The 16,492-nt window shown below is 38.8% G+C and overlaps 2 protein-coding genes across 7 annotated transcripts in view; one reads left to right on the top strand and one right to left on the bottom strand.

Moving 5' to 3' along the window:
• Window positions 1–1,856: 1,856 nt before the first annotated feature.
• Window positions 1,857–4,106, top strand: LOC133525185 (uncharacterized). The gene is made up of 4 exons (XM_061861460.1): window positions 1,857–2,119; window positions 2,844–2,965; window positions 3,196–3,319; window positions 3,901–4,106. Exons 1-4 carry the CDS (start codon window positions 1,927–1,929, stop codon window positions 4,092–4,094), a joined length of 633 nt encoding a protein of 210 aa, XP_061717444.1. The 5' UTR covers window positions 1,857–1,926; the 3' UTR covers window positions 4,095–4,106.
• A 799-nt stretch (window positions 4,107–4,905) lies between these two features.
• Window positions 4,906–16,492, bottom strand: part of LOC133525181 (myotubularin-related protein 6) — a 105,997-nt gene continuing 94,410 nt past the window's right edge. For 2 of the 6 annotated variants that reach the window (XR_009800531.1, XR_009800533.1), the window contains 6 exons: window positions 15,959–16,087; window positions 13,854–13,980; window positions 13,215–13,351; window positions 11,692–11,794; window positions 9,208–9,887; window positions 4,906–8,441 (listed from right to left, as the gene is read on the bottom strand). Coding sequence is in view for 3 of the 6 variants with exons in the window: in XM_061861454.1 (XP_061717438.1) it covers window positions 8,301–8,441; window positions 9,753–9,887; window positions 11,692–11,794; window positions 13,215–13,351; window positions 13,854–13,980; window positions 15,959–16,087 (772 nt within the window). In the remaining 3 variants the exon portion in view is untranslated. Of the gene's footprint in view, window positions 8,442–9,207; window positions 9,888–10,313; window positions 10,327–11,691; window positions 11,795–13,214; window positions 13,352–13,853; window positions 13,981–15,958; window positions 16,088–16,492 lie in introns of those variants that run through there. The other 4 variants (XR_009800532.1, XM_061861454.1, XM_061861452.1 and 1 more) reach the window with 4 other exon arrangements.

Here is a 16,492-nt window from a genome sequence, read left to right as displayed (position 1 = left end):
TGGCCTAGTGGGTAGTGATCCTGCCTATGAAGCCGATGGTCCCGGGTTCAAATCCTGGTAAGGGCATTTATTCCTGTGATGAGCACTGATATTTGTTCCTGAGTCATGGGTGTTTTATATTTATTTAAGTATTTATAAAGATTTATATTATATATCGTTGTCTAAGTACCGACAACATAAGCCTTATTGAGCTTACTGTGGGACTTAGTCAATTTGTGTAATAATGTTCTATAATATTTATTTATTTATAAGTCTTGGAAAAACGTATGTTATGTCATGAAACAGCAGATTCAAATGTACCCTGTATAATTTACGGGTGCGCCAAAGTTCATATAAAATTCCAAATTCGATTATTGAAATTCCGAAAATGTTTCTAATAAAATTTTACATTCTAATGATCATTACACGTATTTATTTTAAACAATAATGATTGCAACTTCGAATTTATTATATTCATAATATCATTCTTCATAAATATCTCTATTGCTAAAATTGATGCATATATTATTGTTCGAAATATCGATTTAAAGTAATAAAATTGGAAATTCGATTATTGAATCTCCGAAAATGTTTTTCATAAAATTTTACATACTAATGATCATTATTAATTTTAATTTTAAACAAAAATGATTGGAAAATCCTGTCACAAAGGTGGGTTAGGTTAGGTTAGAATTGCGACCCTCGCAGAACCGTAATCCTGCTAGAAAGGTGGGTTAGGTTAGGTTAGAACTGCGACCCTCGCAGAACCGAAATCCTGCCAGAAAGGTGGGTTAGGTTAGAACTGCGACCCTCGCAGAACCGAAATCCTGCCAGAAAGGTGGGTTAGGTTAGGTTAGAACTGCGACCCTCGCAGAACTGAAATCCTGCCAGAAAGGTGGGTTAGGTTAGAACTGCGACCCTCGCAGAACCGAAATCCTGCCAGAAAGGAGGGCGATATGCTAGTCCTCGTTTTGGGGTTACTGGGGTTATAAAATAATAACATTACATTGCTTATCAAAAACATCGATAAATCCATTTTCCTACTCCTCTACTGTTATCTGTCATTTATGCATTCATTAACACGAATATAAGAACATACATAAAAGGTTTCAAGAAAAGTCTATATTGTCTATTCCTCATAAAAGCTCTTGTGCTTTTAATCGCTATAACGTTACTGCGATTAATGGCTACCAACCTAACAAAACCTGATCTACTTATACAACGTTGCATACAATATTTTTCCTACGAGTCAACAAAAATAAATCTTAATTTAGGTAAACAAATTACAGCAAAAGTATATAGCCAAGACGCGCGAGCATACCTTGTTACGCGCCCAGCCCGCCCCGGGCCGCGGCCGGCCGGTCAGCGACACCTCGTAACTCATGAGGCCCTGGTACTTGCTACTTGCTAAATTAATTTTTTGGACAGTTCTTTCTCAATTTTGGCCACCGTAGCCTACGGAGACTAACAAGCAAACTAAGCGGTCTTCGTAGTCTATGGGTGTTGCTATATTACGGGTGTCACATGCGTGTTTCTGACTTATGAAGTAATTATTTTTACTATGCAACCAAATGAGTATTTTGTAAGTTGGCAGCAATGCACTTAGTTTAAAACTGTATTCGTTTTGGTTTTGTTAGGTTGGTAGCCATTAATCGCAGTAACGTTATAGCGATTAAAAGCACAAGAGCTTTTATGAGGAATAGACAATATAGACTTTTCTTGAAACCTTTTATGTATGTTCTTATATTCGTGTTAATGAATGCATAAATGACAGATAACAGTAGAGGAGTAGGAAAAAGGATATAAAAGTATCAGTAACTGACCTTTTATACCATTTATTCGCAGAAGTAGTCGTTTAAAATAATTGGGAAACATTTCTACTTTATCGTCAACAGTAACACCCAATTAAAAATAATTGTTATACCTAGAACTAACTAAAAATCTCAAATGCATACGATAACTCATAGCACAATGATGAAACTGATTCTTTTAACGCTACTGGTACAGTTCGGTAGAAGTGAGGATGACACGGAGAATAATCGGATGCTAGGCGTGGACACTGTTCACAATGTGAAGATTGATAAAGATACTATTATATCTCGGAACCTAAAACTAGAGAGGCGTAATAAAGGGCGAGAGGGTAAGTTATATAATGTTTTGACGTGATCTTAAAGGAGTTAAGGTACCGTAAATCATCCAACTATGATTGAACTATAGTAAGAGGCCGTTTCATCTGTGTGAGATGTTTTAAGCAGCATCCTGGTAACGACACTTGCGTTCGTGGCTGTATAGCCCTATACGAGAGAGGATCCCACGTCCACACACGCGGCAGATGTATGCTCCCCCAGGTGGGCGGGGGTTGAAATATAACTATAGGCCGCATAAAATAGATTTATTTAAATATAAAACCACAGACCACAAACCACACCACCACCAACCACAAAACCACATTACGAACTTGCGACTCCGGGATCCTACCCGTTGCTTTACCAACGCGGGTGGCTGCGTTGGTAAAGGGCCATAATTTCCGTGCACGGCGAATACATCCAACATTCGAGTATCACTCCTAATAATATGAATAAATCCCAGAGCTTATGATGACTGACGTAGGTATAAACGCCTTAAAGACACCCCACACTTAGCGTCTTGAGCATCGTCTAGTCAGCGCTAATATGGAAAATGGTTCCGCTACACAGTTGCGCCAACGTTGCGTCGAGCAGAAGCTAGAGTAAGGATTCTCTTAGCGAAGCGCCTATTAACTTCTACCGTGAAAGTGTTACGGCTACCGGAGACAGTGAATTATTCGTATCCTTTATTACAAAACATTGCAGACTTATACTAAATTCACCATGTTAACATTGTAGCCAATCATCACAAACAAGTTGAAACTGAACCGGACTGGTCATACAGCGCCATTCCGGGTGATGTGGCACCCTACGTCCAGGAGTTCAAGCAGAACATGACAGAGTGCCTCAAAGAAGTACAGGTGAGCGCTTACGTTCAACTACTGATCTATACTACTGTTCACCTCCAAAATTCCACATGCGGCTCGCGAGCCGATAAGCTAAGCTAATAAGGAAGTGTCTTAAGAGGTTATACGGGGTTTTTCAAGCGTTTTTCAGGGGTTTTCAAGGGTCGGCAGCGCATAAGCGGCTCCCCCGATGTTGTTTATGTATATGGGCGACATCGCATAAAAATGCTTATTACTACGTACAGGCTAATGACAAGCGAACGGTGAAGAGATTGTCACCGAAGAGTGAGTCGCCGGTCAACGGCGAGTGCCTCATCGCGTGCGTGCTCAAACGGAACCAGGTCATTAGCAACGGGAAGATCGTTAAAGGTGAGAACTAGGAGAGAAAGAGGAAAGAATAAAAAAACCCTTAAGGCTTTATGATAGGCTGCCTTTCTACAGAGGCGGAGATCAGAAGAGACATGCGGGAATCAACCAATAGCGTTGGTTCTCTTCTCCGCTGCGCTGGATTTCAACCAAAGCTATTAGCCCCTTACTGCATGTAAAAAAAATATTTGTTTAAATATGAACTTTAATAACTGTGAATACGTAGAGTTGAATATCATATCCGTGGCTTCGTATACGGTAAAGGGTTAATTGATTCCCACCCGTCTCCTATCATAACCGTATCAGTGGAAGGACTAAAGTGCCAGCATGTACCAAGTGATTAAATACTGAAACTAGATTTAGACCTAAATGTAGCTAGCTTCCAGTTACTAGAAATAATATTAAATTTTTTTTTTTTTATTGGCATTAAAGGCAAATACATTTAGGTGTTGAAGTCCCTGACTTCTGAGCTATGTAGAAACCTATGTTACAGAAGTCAGTGCCCCAGAAATAGTTTCCAGGTACTACCTGTCCATATCTCCTTCATGGTCAACTTTCCACACTTACCCTTATCCTTATTCCAGCAAACCTAATATCACTCGTAAGCAAGTTCTACGCCAAAGACACGAAGATGATGAAGAAGTTGGACAAGAACCTGGACCGCTGCGTCGAGTTGAGCGCCAAGATCCGTGACGAGTGCGCGCTGGCCGCGCAGCTCAACGCGTGCACAAACGACCTCATGGCCAGCAACAAACATAAAATATCTATCAATTATTAAGTGTTTTTGAAACTTTTGGGCGTTTTCTTTTTAAGTCAATTAGCTACCCGCGCGGCTTCGCACGGGTAACAATATACCTTAACAAATTATACACCTAAACCTTCCCCAAGAAGAAAACCCCATTGAAATTGATAGATGAGAACCCCATGAAAATCCATTCAGTAGTTTTTGAGTTTATCGCGAACAGACAGACACATACAGACAGACAGACGCGGGGACGTTGTTTTATAAGGTATCTGAAAGGCAGACAGGATCTTAAATAAACCGAGACGAAAGCTCATGTTTTACAAATATATGACCAAAAAATTTTTGCTACACTATAAGTTTTTGCAAACATTTCATTTCTGGTACAAGCTTTTATCGCTGACTGCACTTTTCTTACCACAGGAAACTAATACTCATCAAGACAATTCTAAAAACAGCATTTGCAGCTGCCAAATAAATGATTTATCTATCTATCTATCTAAAAACCCCAAACACAATTAGGTTGCGTTGTTTTATCAGAGAGTTCCCATGGTCACTTCCAGTCTCCATCATCAGATCAGTATGTACGCAATACATATGTATGCATTTTATCAGTTTAATCGTAAATCGGAAAGTGAGTCAAATTTAGCTTCTAAGATTTGACCCTGCACAAACATACATACATACTAACAGGGCAAGTTCAATAAAAGCTTATAAAAAAAAAGGAATACTGAGATGTGTATAATAAGTAGTGCAAAAAAGTAGTAGTTAAAATAGATGAGTGAGTATGGGTTACTCAGGTTTTGACATTAAAAAGTTCCATTGGAGTTTAATAAAATACACTACATTCCAGCATATTTTTTATTACATCATTAATTTTATCATTAAATATTAACATCACAGTTATATACATAACAATTGATCTCTAATATACATTACATTACTTCTTAAATATTAATTATAAAGGGAATTAAATACAACTTTACAAAATAAAAATACAAAACACAATACGATAATAATAATAGGAAAATTCATAAGTAAGAAATGCGACACTGCACTGGGAAGCACGTGGTTATTATGTTCGAGAAAAGACAAGCAATCAACAGGAACCCGCAACATTTACATACACGTACAGTCGTCATCAGATATATCGGAGCGGCCGAGGAGCTCTTAAATATCTGAACACGCGTCTATTGTCAAGGCGTTAGAGTGTGTGTTCAGATATTTTTGAGCACCTCGACCGCTTCGATATATCTGAAGGCGACTGCACTTATATGACGTCTAAACGATTCCAAAATTGTGATATTTCCATTTGGAAACATTTCGGTAACCTCTCATATTTTAGTATAGGAATTGAAATTGTACATTTTCAAAATAAATGTTTCCTGAAAATTTCGAAAACTTTTCCAACTTTTTGGAAACCCCACATCTGTACTTGAATTAACTGGTATGTAACTTGATCATGTTCACGCATGTAGCCTTGGAGCAACACCGGGAAGGGAGTCGGCACTCGCACTATTTCCCCTCTGCCGCAGCACATGCCCAACTGGGCATAGCGCGGTGCGAGTTGTAACTCGTCCGTACACAAGAAGAGTTCGAGGTGTGCAAGAGTTTTCTTTGACATATGTCATTTTCTATGTATTTGTGTCGTCATTACAGATTGGATTTGGTACGTAGTGAGTGAAAGGTACGACTGTGTGCACGTTTCCCCGCAAAAACTGGCAGAACGATTTGTACGGTAAGATATCGCTCGGGCTCCTCTCTTCCGACGTGTCGGAAGCCGGTGTTGCTCAAAGCATGTAGCCCGTATCTCAGTATGCACAGGGTACATGCGCCGTGTGCAAGAAATTTCTACTATTTGGTATTTGCAAACTAGAGTTAGACCAAGCAAAGTAGGCAGCCATTTTGATAGCCCAGACTATGCAAGTGCTATTTACACGTCATAATTTCATACACGTTTGACGTTTAAAATAACTTCGCTGCCTTACACTTGGTCTAACTCAATTTTTGTCACTAGAACAAGTTACTGTCAGAAATATTTTTTGATACACATTTTTACTGTTGACTGTACCTTCACTCCTTCTGTATTTGAATGTAAAATTAATTGAAGTAGGTATCGACGCTTAAGAATCAATACTGTCTAACTAACATTTTTTAAGTTTTTTTTACCTTTTAATGCAGTTATGTTCGTTATCTTTTTCTGCATCTAACTGCATTAAAAAGTAAAAAACGTAAAAAATGTTAGTTAGACAGTATTGATTCTTAAGCGTCGGTATGTTTTGTTTAATAACAGCAATATTAAACAATACATACCTACTTGATCACCACACTTTAACCATTAGTTTGAACTATATAGCTAGTTTTTCATAGTTTTATATGCATAATATACCGACGTTAGCTCAAATACCTGGGGGCCTAGCCAAGATGCCAATCGTTTGAAGTAAAATTAAAACGCTAATGGCTCGCTGTCGCACTTATATGAAAGAGTGATAGAGAGATATTACCGTTTCGTTCGCTACGCAAACGATTGGCAACGATTTATGTCTTTGAACATTGAAAGAGGAAGTAGTGATATAAAATATTTAGGTAAACACATTCCTTATTTGCCCAAATATTCGCGATTAGCCCTTTACCAGGCTGACAGTACGGAAGGTGGAGGTAAGGAATTAAATCTTCATGTACCAAAAAGTGTCATCAAAAAACATTAAATAGGTGGCGCTACAATACCTAGAATACTTGAAAAGAAAATCAAATGATAGACAGCGCACTTCACTCCGTCAATAACGCGTCGGTTCTTAGCTACTCTAGCGCTACTCTGGAGAGATTAGGAACTATTATTTATAGCTGACAGCTGGACACTTTTGCAACAGTTCAAGGATAAGAAATTTCACTCCTTTTAAATCCACACTCCATACCTGACAGTCAAAACACAGTCGAATGTCAGTTTTATTCTTTGCAAATAGAACATAAGTAAAGACCTGGTAAAGGCTTAATATTGCAAACCAAAATGACGTCAGAATAAAACTCACTAATTACTACTATACGTTCAGAGCCATAGTGAACCGCACTATTATTGAAACAAGGTTGATTTATATTTAATTATTTTTGCAATCAGTGGGTTTTGGTTTTTAACTGACGATTTAGACAAATAATTTCAGTCTTAGGTATAAGTTTTTTTAAACGAAAGGATTTATGAAGATAGTTAACCTCTAACACACTGAATATAAATTTATTTACTTAAATATGAACACATATAATTGCACACTAGAGAGCTAGCCTCCGGTTAAAAAACATATGGGACACTAAGATTCGTAAGATACAGTGTAAAATATTGTAACCGCCATTTTAACAGCTCAAGTAGATCTTTTGTGGTAAATAAACGTTTTTTAATTGTTAAATGTTCGCCCACAATATATTGGACTACTTTATAATAATAAAAGAATTTTATTTCGGATATAAATCCACTTTATGCACCTTAGTGGTCATTTATTACTGATATAAATTTTATGCTGAATAAGGTCAGCCAGGGCAATAGCAACAAATGCAAATACTCTAAAAAAAATAACTGAGTATAGAGCTAGAAGAGGCACTTGTACTCACGACACACGTTCGCCAGTCATAAAACAGAATTTACCCATATAGAAATGGTACAAGCTCTAGACCATTTTTTGTATTTTTAGAGTAACATTTGTCCCGTATTTGCAATTGCCCCGGCTGACCTTATAAGTCTTCTAGGTTAAAAAAAAAAACAAATTATTTTAATAGTATGCCTTGGAGTGGTAGGCGGTCGACTCCCGACCGATTATGTCATATCAATTTCAAATTTGATTAATTGAAATAAAATCTAAATTCCAATGACTCAAAAACGACATATGCCACTTGAAGAGGTACTCTACACTTATCTTTGCGAATAAGTTTAACTTAGTCGTCGCTGGACAATCGAAGTAACGCTTTTTTTAAACAACATGCTGAAAAACATGAAACTTCACATGAACGTTAAAGTAGGTAATAACATATATTTATGTCCGGTATAAGTTTTCCTAGTAAAAAATGTAATACTCAGGCAATAGTGTTTTTTTTGTATCATTTTTGAGGTTAGAACGATCTTTGTCTTATGATCGCAGGCACGTAAAAAACACTATTGAAGACTTACAAATAAACAAAAACCCACCGATTTAAATGAGAGGCAGCATTCTGATGAAATTAAAACGTGGATTACTTAGATTTTTGTCTAGTAAGTACCTAGTAATGAGCAGTGTGCGCGTGCAGCGGCGCGCAGGCGGCGCACAGCGGCGCGGCGCGCGGCGAGGCCAGCGCGGGCAGCGGCGCGCGCGCGCACACGCAGCGCGTGCACACGCAGCGCCCGCAGCCCCAGCAGTGGTGCTGGACAAAACGCAATCATTTTAACGTAACGACCTTGACGACCGGTTTGGCCTAGTGGGTAGTGACCCTGCCTACGAAGCTGATGGTCCCGGGTTCAAATCCTGGGAAGGGCATTTATTCGTGTGATAAGCATGGATATTTGTTCCTGAGTCATGGGTGTTTTCTATGTATTTAAGTATTTATAAATATTTATATATTATATATATCGTTGTCTAAGTACCCTCAACACAAGCCTTGCTTGTCACAAAAAATACAAAAGAATAAATTATACGGCACAATAACTGTCAATCGAAAGCCACAGAGCTGATCTCACGTTCAAAGAGCCGGCTTTCGATATTGTTAAGTAATACACCCTTGTATTACCTTTCTACTAAAGTGGTCGAGCGGCGTAGAGCAGCTGCACTCAGAGTGAGACATGCTTTAATCTCCCAGTACTCACTGGCCCAGTCAAGGGCCACTAAGCTGATCTCATCATCTCACGTTCAAAGGGCTGGTTCTCGATATTAACAAGAGGTTGTATTACGTTTCTACAGCTGCACTCAGTCACGTGCTTCAAACTCCGCCAGTCGAGAGCCACTGAGCTGATCTCACGTTCGAAGACCCGGCTCTCAATATTGTTAAAAGGGTGTATTACCTTTCTACTAAAGTGGTCGAGTGGCGTAGAGCAGCTGCACTCAGTTACGTGCTTCAAACTTCAGTCGAGAGCCACTGAGCTGATCTCACGTTCGAAGAGCCGGCTCTCGATATTGTTAAAAGAGTGTATCACCTTTCTACTAAAGTGGTCGAGCGGCGTAGAGCAGCTGCACTCAGTGACGTGCTTCAAACTCCGCCAGTCGAGAGCCACTGAGCTGATCTCACGTTCGAAGACCCGGCTCTCAATATTGTTAAAAGGGTGTATTACCTTTCTACTAAAGTGGTCGAGCGGCGTAGAGCAGCTGCACTCAGTGACGTGCTTCAAACTCCGCCAGTCGAGAGCCACTGAGCTGATCTCACGTTCGAAGACCCGGCTCTCAATATTGTTAAAAGGGTGTATTACCTTTCTACTAAAGTGGTCGAGTGGCGTAGAGCAGCTGCACTCAGTTACGTGCTTCAAACTTCAGTCGAGAGCCACTGAGCTGATCTCACGTTCGAAGAGCCGGCTCTCGATATTGTTAAAAGAGTGTATCACCTTTCTACTAAAGTGGTCGAGCGGCGTAGAACAGCTACATTCAGAGACATGCTTTAAACTCCCCCAGTCAAGGGCCACTGAGCTGATTTCATCATCTCACGTTCAAAGAGCTGGTTTTCGACATTAACAAGAGGTTGTATTACCTTTCTACTAAAGTGGTCGAGCGGCGTAGAGCAGCTGCACTCAGTGACGTGCTTCAAACTCCGCCAGTCGAGAGCCACTGAGCTGATCTCACGTTCGAGGAGCGGCAGGCTCGCTGGGATCGAGTCGTGGCTCTTCTGAAACAGATTGTATAATCAACGTTTGGGCCGAATAGAGTTGGCAGCTGTTAAATATTTTTATAGATGGCGCCAGCATACCTTTCTACCTGTCTCTAGTTATGTTCAAATAGTTTTGGCTTAAAAGGCTAAGCATAAAATTAATAAAAGCAGGACATAAAATTTAAAAAAATGAATTTGATAATTAAAGTGTCAACAGTCAACGTTAGTTCAAAAAAAAGTGCCCCCGAGTTTGCGGTTGAACTAGATGGTGCTGTTCGGTTATCATAAAACGTAAAATACTCTACGGTGATCAATGGAAGTTTTATCTTATTTTTGGTTTATTATGTTCTATCATTTTTGCATAAAAGCTAACATGCCTTTCAATAAAATATTCGTTTGCCTAATGTATATGAATTTAAAACAGTCCTACTTATAGAAACTCACCTAATGGCGCCCCCTAGCGGCATGTAACGGTAAAATTATCTAAAAACCTGCGCCGACACCTACACAATTTTAAGCATTTTGAAAAGCTTTCCTTCTTTTCTTTATTTCAAATATTTACTTTCTGTCTGAAATTGATAATGAGAATAATGAGGGTAGGGTAACATAAAGGCTGAACATTAATTAAACTACTCTATGCACGGTAATGGTGTATATACATCTGGACATGGCGCAGTCGGTAGTTTCCGTGTGTGACATATCGAGTTGTAATTTCAGTACGGTCACGTCTGAAAATATCGATACGAAAAAAGTGCCAAAAATATACATAAACGACTTTATTGCCAATATATTAAGGTAGTGTATACATATTTTTGGCATATTTTTCGTATTGATATTTTCAGTCGTGACTGTACATGGGATACACAGAGATTGTACTATTATTAACACCTTATAAAACAAAGTCCCCCGCCGCGTCTGTCTGTCTGTATCTCTATATGTTCGCGATAAACTCAAAAACGCCAGTCTTCGAGCCAAAAACAAGCAAAACATTAACCTGACTACGGTTTTATTAATAACGAATATTTAACTGAACAAATGGTAACATGTGACACGCAATATAATGACTACACCTTTTAACATAACCTCGTAAGGCCCAAGGTCCTACCTATAGGACTTATTCAGTTCGATGAAATTTAAATCATATTCAATTAGGACAGAGTTGCATTTGTTTTGTTTCGTGCAATTTTCAAACAAAATAAAATCTACTGTATTCCGTGCACTATAGGTTCAAATTCCAGTGGCAAATTTTGGATTTTTCATTTCTATGGCTGGGCCTTAAGAGGATAAAGTAAAAAAACTCCAAAACTTCTGAATGGATTTTCAGGCGGTTTTCGCCGATAAAAAGTGATTCTAGCGGAAGGTTAAAGTGAATAATTTGCTTTTTTGTGTAAATTGGTTGAAATATGCGGTGGTGGCCGAGTGGATATGACGTCCGACTTTCAATCCGGAGGTCGTGGGTTCAAATCCTGGCTCGTACCAATGAGTTTTTCGGAACTTATGTACGAAATATCATTTAATATTTACCACTAGCTTTTCGGTGAAGGAAAACATCGTGAGGAAACCTGCATACATCTGCGAAGAAATTCAAAGGTGTATGTGAAGTCCCCAATCCGCATCGGGCTAGCGTGGGGACTATAGCCCGAGCCCTCTCGCGCATGAGAGGAGGCCTGTGCCCAGCAGTGGGACGTATATAGGCTGAATTATTTTTTATTTTATTTTGGTTGAAATATGAAGACGTTTGTAAATGAAATCGGAAAAAACACGTTTTTACTACACGGGTGATGCTGGGGCGGGTCGCTGGTGTAAGATAAGATTAGTTTACCTCTGTGATGAGAGGGATGCTGGGCTTGGCGGCATCTTTCAGCGGGTGATCGTGGTTCGCACATTCTAACTCACTAACCGTTGAGCCCTCGTCGTAGATTAACCTAAGGACAATACAATACATAAACTAAATATTTCAGTAAATACTGTAGAAATTAAAATGCGTATTCGATTAATATTTGTTCAAAAGATTACGGATCCGACTCGTAGAAGCTGGCAATAAAGTAAAATTGATTGAGATCAGTCACCACGTATGTTAAAAAATTAAAAAAGCGGCCAAGTGCGAGTCGGACTCGCCCATGAAGGGTTCCTTTATGACGTATTAAAAAAAACTACTTAAACTACTAGGTAGATCTCGTTCAACATTTTACCACTTTGGACACACATTTTACCACTTTGGTAGTGTCTCTCGCGCAAACTATTCACTTTAGAAAAAAATTATATTAGGAACCTAAATATCATTTTTGAAGACCTATCCATAGATACCCCACACGTATGGGTTTGACGAAAAATTTTTTTTTTTAATTTTATGACGTATTAAAAAAAACTACTCACTAGATCTCGTTCAAAACAATTTTCGTTAGAAGTTTGCATCGTAAAAAAAAGTGAAGTGAAGTTGTCATATATTTTTTTTAGATTTTTCATTCTGTTATTTTAGAAGTTACAGGGGGGGGGGGGACACACTTTTTTTTACTTTGGGAGGTTCTCTCGCACAAACTATTCAGTTTAGAAAAAAATGATATTAGAAACCTTAATATCATTTTTGAAGACCTATCCATAGATACCCCACATGTATGGGTATGTTGAAAAAAAAATTTTTTTTAATTTCATGACGTATTAAAAAAAAACTACTTACTAGATCTCGTTCAAACCAATTTTCGGTGGAAGTTTACATGGCAATGTATATCATATATTTTTTTTAGATTTTTCATTCTGTTATTTTAGAAGTTACGGGGGGGGGGGGACACACATTTTACCACTTTGGAAGTGTCTCTCGCGCAAACTATTCATTTTAGAAAAAAATGATATTAGAAAGCTCAATATCATTTTTGAAGACCTATCCATAGATACCCCACACGTATGGGTTTGATGAAAAAAGATTTTTTGAGTTTCAGTTCTAAGTATGGGGAACCCCCAAAATTTATTGTTTTTTTTTTTCTATTTTTGTGTGAAAATCTTAATGCAGTTCATAGAATACATCCACTTACTAAGTTTGAACAGTACAGCTCTTATAGTTTCGGAAAAAAGTGGCTGTGACAGAATCGGACAGACAGACGGACATGACGAATCTATAAGGGTTCCGTTTTTTGCCATTTGGCTACGGAACCCTAAAAAGTGTTGATTTTTATTTGGTTGATCTTCTAGACAAATTTAACACCTATCAGTGAAAGGATAAGGATCAATGTCAAATGGCGTTCATAAAGTTTTAACCATGTGTCGAAAGATGGCAGTAAATTTACTGCGGCTACAAATTTTTCTTTGATAAACCACCTCTATTTCGAATTATTTTTAATTTAAACTAACTTGTTGTCTAGAGAGAGTCGATCAGTCCTGGTCTCTATGTCGACGGTGTCACTGTTTCCGTTCTGGTAGTTGACCACGGTGGACTCCTGGCTTTTGTCTTTCTTTCCTGAGAGCAGATTCTTGAAGGTCGTTATTCTCTGTAATAAGAAAATATCGCATAGTTAAGCTAGGCGAAATTTAAATCGGTGAAATATACATTTAAAACGGTCGAAAAGACAATTAAGATCCGGTAAATTTTATTATGTTATTGGGTACGGTACCAGGGTACCGAAAATGCCGGGAGACAGAGGCGCAGGTGAATATCTCCCACGTAATGACGTCATCAGAATGGCTGCCTCCGCGTTGCAAAAAGCCAATATTACACCCAAATTATACATTGCTTGTATCAAATGAAAGCAGATTAAACGGGCTACATTAGGTCAATACACTGTATTCTAAAATAGATTGATGACTAAAAGTTGTTCACATAGAAATCGAAAAGTTACAAAAAAATAAAGACATTTTGATTCTACAACAGATCTAAGGGCCATTTGCGCCAGGTTAGCCACTAACTCGGGTTTAAACAGTCGTGACATTTCACCGATACATTTTTTGGTGTTTGTCATGTTGGCTAGGCCCCCTGCGGCCTCACGAGCGTACCTTGGCGAGGTAGTTGATGTGGTGGTCGAGCGCGGAGCAGTGCTCGGCGGCGGCCGGCAGCAGGTCGCCCAGCGGCTCGCGCGGGTGCACGCCGCTCTCGTGCCGGCAGTACATGCCTCGCCAGAACCTTCCATTATTATCATTGTCGTAATACTGAGCATACACTGATAAACCGTTCAATTAACAGCCTTGCCGAAGACAAGTTGCCATACGGTGAAGAAAATTATCACGAGGAAAATCTAATCTTAATAATTGTATGAATAAATTGTGACCCTCATGCAAGCTTTGCTACACCTTATCGCCTTTTTTTTTCCCCTACCATGACAGTGGCAAACAAGCATACGGCCCGCCTGATGGTAAGCAGTCACCGTAGCCTATGGACGCCTGCAACACCAGAGGCATTACATGCGCGTTGCCGACCCTTTAAAAACCTGTACACTCCTTTTTTGAAGAACCCCATACTGTAGCCCCTCGGGAAAATCTCGGCAGGAAGCTCATTCCACAGCCGAAGCGTTCGCGGGAGGAAATTCCTCTTGAACCGCACAGTACGCGACCATTTAGGTTCTAGGGTGTGAGGATGAACACCCTGCCGACGGCGAGCGGTGCGGTGATAGAAAGCGGCCGTTGGCATCATGTCAAACAATTCTTCAGAGCACAGCACATTGTACAAGTATTATTCTATTTGAGAAGCAAGTAATAGTACATTACTGTCGAGACTCGGAAGGAGCTGCTGAGGATTAATTTTAAACGGACGACCCCTCCAGCCGAGTCATATATAGTTTTTTTTTTTTCAAAAATGGTGCAAGTAAACAACTGGTAATATAAAAAATAAACACTTTCCAGAAATTGATTAATATAAAATGTTGACATTCACATTTTTTTTAATTAACAAATATAAGTGTATTTTTCTTTGGAAAATATTCCAACCTATTTGAGATAGTTAAATGTCGCGGTACCAACATTATAATAATAAGCTGTTTAAAAAGTTTTTACCTCGACAAATAATGGAATTTGTATGCAAAATGCTATCGCAAAATGGAGACTGCATTGTTTTAAACTTTTTAATTTTTGATTGACCATAAACTACGCACTTCGCGACCTATTTTTTTTACCGGCAAAGTCGAATTTGCCGTCCATTTTTGAAAAAACAAATTTTTATGCATGATAGCCGAAATAAATCTACTGAAATATACTTAGCAGCCGAGTGGATATGACGTCCGACTTTCAATCCGGAGGTCGCGGGTTCAAATCCTGGCTCCTACCAATGAGTTTTTTCGGAACTTATGTACGAAATGTCATTTGATATTTACCACTAGCTTTTCGGTGAAGGAAAACAACGTGAGGAAACCTGCATACATCTGCGAAGAAATTCAAAGGTGTATGTGAAGTCCCCAATCCGCATTGGGCTAGCGTGGGGACTATAGCCCGAGCCCTCTCGCATGAGAGGAGGCCTGTGCCCAGCAGTGGGACGTATATAGGCTGAATTATTATTTTATTTATTATATTTTTAAAAAATAAGTGCGGAAACAGGTGTAGCTAACGCGTCTATATCGTTTGGTCCATACTTAAGTTATCTAAGTCATAGCACCCAGTCATGTTGGTCTCATTTACTCCATTCAGTGAATTAAAGTTGCATAATAAACATTTTAGTTCACCGAGGAGTTGTATAATGACTATTTCAGTACTATTAAAAGGGTCTTAAAATATCCGACAAAATATGTCGTTATAATTCGATCCAGAAAGTGTTTTAATTCTAAGATAAAAGTCGTCCAGTACAAAAATACGTTATTTACCATATACTCTGCGCTCTAAGGCCCGGTGTGAACACGTCAGGGTTGTATTCGTTGAGATGGTTCGATACATACTTACAAAGAACCTTTTTTTAAAATTATATTACATCCTACCAATACAATACGTATCCTATCAATAATCGATTATATTTCACTAAGCTATTGAAAACCAAGGCGCAGAAACAGACGTGAGGCGCGTACGTATAAGAAATATTTTAGTTCTCTGTGGAGTCGTATAATGAATATTACAGTTCAGTCAAAAGTGTCATAAATCCTGTTCTTAAACGAGGCTCTAGTAATTAAAAGTATAATTACCGTATACTCTGCGCACTAAGATCCGGTTTGAGCACGTCTGGATGCGCTTTTGGATTGTACAGTGGGTTCTTGTACTCGTTGAGATGGTTCGCCATGTAGCCCCACAGCGAAAACGTCCGCTCTGATAACCTGACAACACAAAAATCTTTTACAGTACATATGGGGCTACTTTATAGCACTAGTGCGAGAAGTAGCATATTACGTTACTGTGTCGAACATTTAAAGGGCCATATGTACTGTAAAACGTTGTACGATACATGTGCGAATAGTTAATTCGCAACTCGTGTCGATTTAAAACACTCCCTTCGGTCGTGTTTTAATTTATCGCCACTCGTTTCGAATTTCCTATTTTTCGCACTTGTATCGTAATGTACTATTTTACACTACTTTTACGAAGTTACTCAATTGTCATGTATGATAATTATGTTCAGACAGAAGTTTTTGTGTCAAAATAAAGTGAGTGAATGTTACCTTAGCGTTATAGATATTTTTTACATTGTATAAAAAGCTACCGCTAAAGCTAGGTTGTCTGGA

This window comes from Cydia pomonella, chromosome 14, assembly GCF_033807575.1.
Source record: "Cydia pomonella isolate Wapato2018A chromosome 14, ilCydPomo1, whole genome shotgun sequence".
NCBI lineage: Eukaryota > Metazoa > Arthropoda > Insecta > Lepidoptera > Tortricidae > Cydia > Cydia pomonella.
Note: the sequence above shows the minus strand (reverse complement) of the source record. Positions and strands in the feature narration are given on the sequence as shown.

Excerpts from the sequence above, each read along its gene's own strand:
- LOC133525185 (XM_061861460.1), top strand. The coding sequence starts at position 1,927 with ATGCATACGATAACTCATAGCACAATGATGAAACTGATTCTTTTAACG. Across the intron at positions 2,120-2,843 it reads GCGTAATAAAGGGCGAGAGG|CCAATCATCACAAACAAGTT; the intron begins GTAAGTTATATA and ends TTAACATTGTAG. Across the intron at positions 2,966-3,195 it reads AGTGCCTCAAAGAAGTACAG|GCTAATGACAAGCGAACGGT; the intron begins GTGAGCGCTTAC and ends TACTACGTACAG.